This window comes from Thamnophis sirtalis, unplaced genomic scaffold (genome assembly GCF_051295495.1).
Source record: "Thamnophis sirtalis isolate CommonGarterSnake01/CBP01778 unplaced genomic scaffold, rThaSir2_p1.2 scaffold_4, whole genome shotgun sequence".
Lineage (NCBI taxonomy): Eukaryota > Metazoa > Chordata > Lepidosauria > Squamata > Natricidae > Thamnophis > Thamnophis sirtalis.
In genome coordinates, this window is record NW_028261384.1 from 82,844,157 (window position 1) to 82,852,850 (window position 8,694).

General features: G+C 37.1%; 1 protein-coding gene across 3 annotated transcripts in view; it reads left to right on the forward strand.

The window, feature by feature from the left end:
- GALNT1 (polypeptide N-acetylgalactosaminyltransferase 1) overlaps positions 1-4,137 on the forward strand; it is an 83,461-nt gene extending 79,324 nt beyond the window's left edge. For 2 of the 3 annotated variants that reach the window (XM_014070845.2, XM_014070844.2), the window contains exon 13: positions 954-4,137. In XM_014070845.2, the coding sequence (XP_013926320.2) occupies positions 954-1,100 (147 nt within the window). In that variant the 3' untranslated portion in view covers positions 1,101-4,137. The remainder of the gene's footprint in view (positions 1-953) is intronic. The other variant, XR_015696400.1, reaches the window with a different exon arrangement.
- The last annotated feature ends 4,557 nt before the right edge of the window (positions 4,138-8,694 follow it).

The window sequence follows — 8,694 nt, forward strand, 5'->3', positions numbered from 1 at the left end:
GGGCACTTGGTGCTGAAAAGGTTCTCCATCATTGTCCTATGCTATATAGAATTAAAGATCTTATACGCAGCACTCATTGAACACCTGACAATTGCAGGAGACTACCAGCAAATTGTGAAAGTTTTGTTTCAGCAACACTAGTACCTCTCATTCACTTATTCATTCAAGTGTTACATATCAAAGACCCTTCTTATCCATGGCTAGGTGATACCAAATAGTATGATAGCACTTGTACTATTCTTTTTTAGATGAATCCTAAGGGAATGGAAGGTAACATTTCAAACTTGTATTTCTTCTAGCTCTCTTTTATAAACAATGTTGAATTTTATCAGCTTGATTGCTGACTTACCCAACATTACACATTTGTTATATTGATAGAGATTCTCAGTCATCCAGGTCATAGTTGTCTCAAAGTTGGTTTTTCAAAAGGCAACTGGACTGTTTTTTTCCTTGAAGAAGAAGAAGAACACAATGTTTTGCTTATCATCCAAGAAACTTCATCAGTTTTGATGGCAGTGTGGGAGGATAGGTAATGACAATTGAGACTGAATGGTGGGGGATGGAAGGATAGTTCTGACCAGATGGTGGGGTGGGGAAAAAGGAAGGGTTGTATTTCTTTGCAGTCATCTGGCCATTAACACTCCCTGAGAGCTCTAGAGGACACTTGGGAGTTTATCATTTGTTATGAACATTCATCAATATCAGTTGTCCATCTTGTCAACATTCCATGATAATTCCATAAATAAGGGAAAACAAGCTTGATAGAAAAATGTTTTCAATTCTCCATTGCTTCACAATGTCTAACCATAAGAGACTGTATTGTGTTTAATGGTATCTTAATTATTTGATCTTATTTAGTAATGTTGGGTTAACACATTTTCTCTCTGTCTCTCTCTCTCCTCCCCCCTCTTTCTCTCCCTCTCCTCCTTTCATTCTCCACACATGCAATAAAGAAATTAATCCTGTTGCATGTGAACAGTAACCAATGTCTGGATAAAGCTACTGAAGAAGACAGCCAAGTGCCCAGTATCAAGGACTGTAATGGTAACCGTTCACAGCAATGGCTTCTTCGTAATGTCACTCTTCTAGAAATATTCTGAAGGGTTTCTAAGGCAAGGATTGACTGGACTACCTCAGCGAGTGCATTTGCTATATTATGTACCAAGCAAAGGCTGCAAGTTGTTTGATCACTGGAGCAATCAGTTCTAAAGTTCTGAGAGCTGTGAACCAGCCATCCAGGTGTTGAAACATGGAGCTAACTAAAGGAGTACTTGTAATGCTTTATGCACTAATGTTTACAAGAAATCATTTTGTAGAACACATGGACAGTGGAAATGTAATCGAGGAAATATGCTCTCTGGAGAACAGAACAACTTAGTTTGCTTGTATATTAGCAACCTCACAAAATGCTGTTAGAAATATTCATAAGATGTTTGTGCAAAGTTCAATATTTACCCAAAGGTTATATAAAAATATAAATGGGACCAATTAAAAATAAAAGAGAAAAATCATTGATACAAAAATGTATAAAACAGGATTTAGAAAAGACAATTGGAACTGTTAAAACTTATAATTCCAAACATCAAATATATATAATTAATTTGATCTCAGTGGAAAAAAGGTGACCAAGCAAAATAGCAACTATTTATACAATTGCGTGCTGATCCATTAATTTTTTTCTTACAGTGCAGGCCTTGAACTTGTTTTAAGAAAAACCAAAATTAGCATAAGTAAAATTAGCGCTCTAAATGTTGGATTAAATTTAAAAACTTTTGATTTTGTCTTGTAGTTTTTCCAAACTTGTTGCTCTTTTTTTCAAAATATCTCAAAAATATTTTTTACTTGTTTGTGTTTGATTTGCTACTTAAGTTAAAAGTATGTCAGCTATCTTTGATCTGACAAGAATTTATTGGTGCATTTTAAATTTCTTAACTGATTATGTTTTATGACCAAATCTCCTAATACTGCATTATAATTTCTTTACAGCAATAAGTATTTCATTTCTCAGTTCCACTCATCAGAGCCTGCAGAAATAACTTATTCAGATAATAAGTAATTGACATCTGATGTTTCCTTAAAGCATATTTCCATGCAATATTATAATATAATTCATATTTTTGAAATGTAATGTTCTACTTTTTTCTAATAAAATCAAGGGAAATTATTAAATAACTCTCTTTATTAAAAGTGATAAACTATAAAAGTGCTGTGCCCCATCCTCCAATTCTGAAACTGCCCAAAAATCGTATCACACTAAGTATTACTGATCCCATTTTATATCTTACCAGCATATCTGGAAAGGGCCTACTTATACTGCTGACCATATAGCTATAACACATAACATTCAAAGGGGTGTGATTTTTTTAAAAAAATAATGTTCTTAATTTCAACCCTGTACCACATCATCTGTCTCTTAAAAAGCCTCCTCCAGTTGCATAATATTGTGGTTACCCCCTCATAATACTCTGATCATCCCAGCCCAGCACTATGAACCAATTGAATTCTTTTTTTTAATCCTGAAAATTGTGAATTGGCCAACTGTTTAATGATCAGTAGGTGGCAACAAAGAATTAATGATGTCTTGTTTCTATGTTGCCATCTGGTGTTCATCTGGATATGTGGAACCAATATGTAGCTGAGAACTGGAATTTGAGATAGGCAGTTTATCTTTGGGGATCAGCGTGGAAATTGAAAATTACCATAGAACATAATGTGAGGAGAAGAAGAAATGAACCAGGACTTTCATGGAGCACTCAAGCAGGGCTACTAAAAGGTAATTCCCAACCCCATAGGCTATGATTCTTTCAGTTACTTTTTACATATATTCAGCCAGGCAACGTATATGGATTTGCCCATAGAAAAATGGATAATTTGTGACCCGGGGAACCTTTGCACAAATCAATCTTGTGCACCAATTGCAAGTATTTCTGGATTTGGAGGCCTAGTTTACAGTCACAAAACTGAGTCTTAGTCACTTCCATTTTACTAGTTTACTGCTTTCATTTTACTTGTTTAATGCAGTGTGGTCTATGTGGACCTGTCCTTGAAGACTATCCAGAACCTGAATACAGCAGCACACACAATCTGGGGTATCAGGTAGTTCACCTGAGTAACATCATTGCCGTGAGAGGTACACTGGCTTCCAGTTACTTTCTATGAGCAATTCAATATACTGGTTATCACCTATTAAAGCCTGCATGGCCTAGAGTCAGGTTACTTAAGGGACCACCTCTCCTTGTGGATATCTGCCCATGTTATTAGGCTAGATGGAATTGGTGCATTGCAGATCCCCTCCTTTAAATATTGCCATCGGATGGAACTCAGAGCTCTGTCTTCTGGGTGGCTGCCCCAATTCTTTGTAATAGCCTTCTATTGAAGATCAGAAGAACACCTACCCTTTTAATCTTCTGGAAGACTGAAGAGCTGGCTCTTCTTCCAAGCATTGGGTAGGGAGGGGGAATTCAATTGTGATAATGGTTGGTCTGGTGCCTGGTGGTGGGAAGGCTTCCTTTTAACTATATTTTATGGATCACTTTGAACAGCCTAAGGTGATTGTATGAGATTGGGGGTCATATGTATCCTGTAAATAAACGAGAAGTCGTTTTATCTGCAAGAAAACATTTTAATCTGAATGTTAATATTCTAGGAAATTAATGTATGTGCAGAAATTTTTGACTTCCCTTGTTATATGAAAGTATTCTCTAATAAAGAATATGGGGGAGCAAGGCTTCAGCTGAACCATGTACAAGCAAAAGTAAATAATTATGAATAGTAGGAATTAGACTGAAAATGTAAACAAAAGTGCTTAATTTTTTTTATTAATGTCCTTTAATCTTATACTGTGTAAGTATCTATACTTTTAAAATATGATTTTAATCTTTATCCAGGCAAGATGGACAGTACATACATTTAATAAATAAATAAAATGTTCTTGGGGCTAGCATCTTTAAAAAAAAAGTCTTTTAGAAGAAAAATTATTGCTATTCTGCTATTTCACAGAAGCATGAGAGTCATGTACATATATCAGAAAAGAATGTAACGACAAATGTGCCTATAGCAATGGAGATAACATGCCAATTATAATGTGAGAAATTAGCCTATTTCTTAACATGAAAATAAAACTTAACAATTCTAGAAGGAGGCATGAACAGACTAGTTATTTACAACTGATTATAAAATGGCTTTCCACTCCTTGCAGTTAGCAGTGCTTTTCCCTTATGTGTTAAATAAGGCACTTGAACTCGATTTATAGTGTCTGGTGTTTTGACAGAGCAAAGAATGAACTACAGAGAATAAATTCTTCCAACGGTATCAACAAGGTGCTAATGATCCCTATAGTTGATATAGAAAATCTACACATGCTTGGACCAACTTTCCACACATCACCCTCATACTGTAGATGGAGACCTATCTGGAGCTTGGAAAGTGGAGGTATTTGGTCTAAGCATTGGTGTTATGGCAGATGAGCTCTCCTTTACCTCACCAGATATGGTATTTTTCACTGTTAAAGGTATTCTCACCAGTGATGTTCCATAGGGTGATCTCCCACGTCAGAATCTTTTCCAGGTTGGCAGCAACATCGAATATAGCCCCCGTTTTGTGAACTACTCCAACTCTTGTATTGTAGGGATGAGTCTGTAGCCTCTCAGAGCACCTTCAAAGTGTTCCACCATTCTCTGGACAATGCAGTCATCATCCTGCATGAGGGCCAAGTTACAGAAACAACCTTTCAAGAAACTTGGAGCCAGTATAATTAGAATTAGCCAAAACCCTAAGACACATCCAGTTTTCCACTGCAGCTTATTGAAACCAGTAATCACCTCCCCCCTGCATCCTGCGAAAGGACCACCTCTAATTCCTGCACTTATCAAAGGAAAGCAATATTCAAAATTAAAGAAATCTTGGACTTCTTTAAACAGAGGAAAAGTGCAGTACTTAATAGCATGGAAAAACTCCCCCACCCATCTGAGACCGAATGGGTTGATGCCCAAAATGACAAAGCCCTCCAACTCATTTGCAAATTCCATAACAAATACCTTGGCAAACCTCAATGATACCCAGATGATACTAACCCTTTCTCTTATTTTTTTTGCTTCGGGTCTTTTTCAACATGCTAGATACGCCCCCACCTTGAGCTTTGCTTTGCATTGATGGCATCCTGCCATAAAAAGGTGGGGGGGAGGTGGGGAGAAAACACTGAGAAAGAAATGATATGAATCAGAGGTGCCAATCTGAAACAATAGATGAGAGATGCAAGGACATAGGCTTCAGAATGGATTGCAAAAACCCACCAAATGTGAGTTACCAAAATATCTACTTTGCATACACTGGACACTGACCAATTTAGTAAAAATATACCTTTTCTCTACTAATGGAGTCATGGGTCTTTCCTAAAATGCCCAATTTGGGACAGGGCTGACACATTCTTTCTCTCGGGTTTGATCAAGTCGATGTTATCCTTAATGATCAAGTTTTTGCACTTGATTTTTAGGAAGTACTCACCTTTCAAAAGATCTGCAGGAACTGCACTGCTCTCTTATCAGCCATATGAGCATCTAAGGCTATGAGGCCAGCCCAAACTTGAATGCCATTCGCAATCTCAATGTTGCCAATGTCAAGCGGGTCCTCTGCTTCTACCCTCCATGTACAGAAGACCATAGCAGCACCATTGACCTCAAACGCATCTTTGGCAGCATACAAGATCTAAACCCTTAGTTCATATTGCAAAGAAATAGGAAGCTGGATTGGGGAAGAGGCTGGATGTTCAGGTTGATAAATTGCACCTGCAGTGCAATAGTATCAATGTGACTGGTTGATTGTGGCTGGAATGGACTCTGCATGAGAGCTATGGCATAATACCTGTTTATAGGCAGGTTTATAGTTAATTGGGCCCCAATTGAAATTCTGGCTTTTGTTTTATTTGCTGCTCATATTTTCTTGCATGCAATACACAATCACCTCTTCAATAAGTTGATCCAATTCTTGAAATCCTTGTGCCCATTTATGTGGGTTGTTGAAATGGCTGGGTAATGCCCCGCCTTGGCTACCCATTAAACAAATTCAAGTGCACAGGCCTTGATAATTTCTTGCACTTGGTTAACCTTTTTGCATCAACTGTAGGGCAGCCCATACTGGTCCATGCTTGTATCTGCAGTTGCTTTATCGTTGCCTTGTTTGCATTCATACCTATATCCTAACATAAGCTTTTCATGCTTATATCCTATCATAAATATTTCTTTAATATAAAAATTATTCAAATACATCATAAGACTGCTTTTGCTCATCTAAAACTAGCTTGAATTTTGTCTGGCACATGGTTCTTTGGCCCTAAGCTTTTGTGTGAGTTTTGCATTGCCACAAACTTGCCTGGGACTGCACCCCAATTCCACAACCTTAAAATGGCACTGGTATTTTTGCACTTTTTGGTATCCCGACTCGCTGAAACCAATAATGCCCAATGGCCTTTTCTTTTCATTGCAACTTGTTGTCTGCTGTTGGAAGAAATATTCATCTGGTTCTCTTCCAAACTGGGAGAAAGACACTGGAAATATGGAGCTGATTGAAAAGAAAGTTTAATGATGAACAGAACCAACAGCAGTTCTGGATCAGCTGACAAAATGGAGTTGAGAGTGGGTTTTTTTTAATACCTTCTTAGGGCTTTGTATTTGAGCTTCCTGTTCCTGTGTAAGAACATGTTCTTTAATATTCCATTGGCTGTTGTCAGATTCCTATGGGGTCATGTAGAGGTTATGTAGGGGTCATAGCTGGCTCTATAGGCAAAAGAGAAAATGGAAATCCTAGGTGTTTATCTGAGCTAATCTGGTCAACCTCTATCTTAATGGCTCTCATCCAGTGTTAGATCTTGGGTGAGGGGCTGCTTTTATCCTATCACTCTACTTTTGTTATTGGTCAATCTTTGCTGCAAGCAGTTTTAAAATATCCTGTCTTGAATAGATTTCTTCCTGCTTTGCTTATGAACAGAGCTGTCTAGATAGTTGACAACTTATTTCAATAAACATTATAATTCTAAAGTACTGGCATCTGCTGTGGGCTATTAAGAAAGAGTGGGGGTGGTTTCTGCCTCTAAAACATGTTTATTAATTTATTTCTTTGGGGAAATATAATATTCTGCCTTCTTAATATTCCTCAAAATATTTCATTCTTTGGGGTGGTGGGTGGCTTCCCACACTGCCCAATTATCAGTCAGCTACATGCTTTTTCCCATAACCATTTTCACTGCTTACAGCTTGTAAGCAATCTAATATTGCGGAGATATTTCTATAATCAACTTAATTAATTAAATTGAGATGACCAGAAGAGCTGCTACGAGACAGACAAATAACAGGCTCTGATGAGTTCCATGAAAATCCAGCCTGACAAACTTGTCGGTGTGTGTGTGTCTTCGGACCCGAGCTGTCTTGTGGGGACAGTGAAGGAGAAGTGCCTCAGGTGATCAAGAAGAACAAAACTAGTTCCTCACAGGTCAGAGGCAAGATCCTTGAACCAACAGTGGCGGCGGTGGACATTGTAAAATGTCCGCTCAGAAGCTGGGGCAACCGGACTAAGTATTGATGCAGGAAAGGAGTCTGGATGAAGTGATGAGACTGAGTGAGTAGATTTGCTAACCCACTGATATAAAAAAATTGAATTTTGAATTGGGAAAGACTTTTTTGAGCCAAAAATAGTGATTAATTGATAAATTGGGAACTTCACAGAAAGAAAAGCGGGGGGGAAAAAGCGGTTTAAACTACCAAAGCCCAAGGAGACTTGTTTGTTCTAATTAATTGGAGGAGGAAAGCGAGAAAAGGATTGGCTAACCCACAAGTATAAAAATTCTGAAGTTGAAATTTGGAAAGACTTTTTTGAATGGAAAATAGTGATTAATTGATAATTGGGAACTTTACGGAAATAACAGAAAAGAAATGATGGCTAAAATACCACAGCCCAAGGAGACTTGTTTGTTCTAACTTGTTTGTTCTAATTAATTGGAGATGGAAAATGAGAAAAGGAAAACTTGAGAAAAAAGTTTTGTTTCTCTTGTTATTATTTTTATTTTCTGGATTTTAACATTTATTTTTTTTTAAATACGCTGGACTGAAAGAATTGATGATTGGAGCCATCTACTGAAAGGAAGAAAGTGTTACTTTGTAGAAACAAAGAAAGTGAAACTTAAAGACCTGACCTTGATGTAGGGTTTTTTTGTGCAGGCTGTTTGGTTTTGTTCCTCTTCAGCTGTGGAAGAAAGGGGGAATTTTCTTTTTTGGTGGAATTGAATTGGAACATTTGAATTGGACTAGAATTGGAAAATAAGATGAAATTGTGGACTTTAAACTTTATTAAATTGGGATATATTTTAAAAGGGAAAAATTGTAAATTGGGCAGTATGGAGAGTTCGGAATTTGAATAAATACTGTATGTGATATTATAAAAAAATATGCATGAAACATTAAAACCAAAAAGAGATAACAAGCCAGATATTAAGGAGAAACAATAAATAACATTGAAGAAGATGATGATGAAAGCAAAGGAAACAAAGAGTAATAGAAGGAAATTTAAAAAAAGATAATTTCACTGGGTTTGATAGTGGCATAGAAAAAATAGAAAGGGGGGGAGCGTGTCCCAATAAAGGAAGGAAAGTAAAGAAGAAGGGAATGAATATGATCAGACAGGCACAGAGAAGTAGAAAGGGAGCAT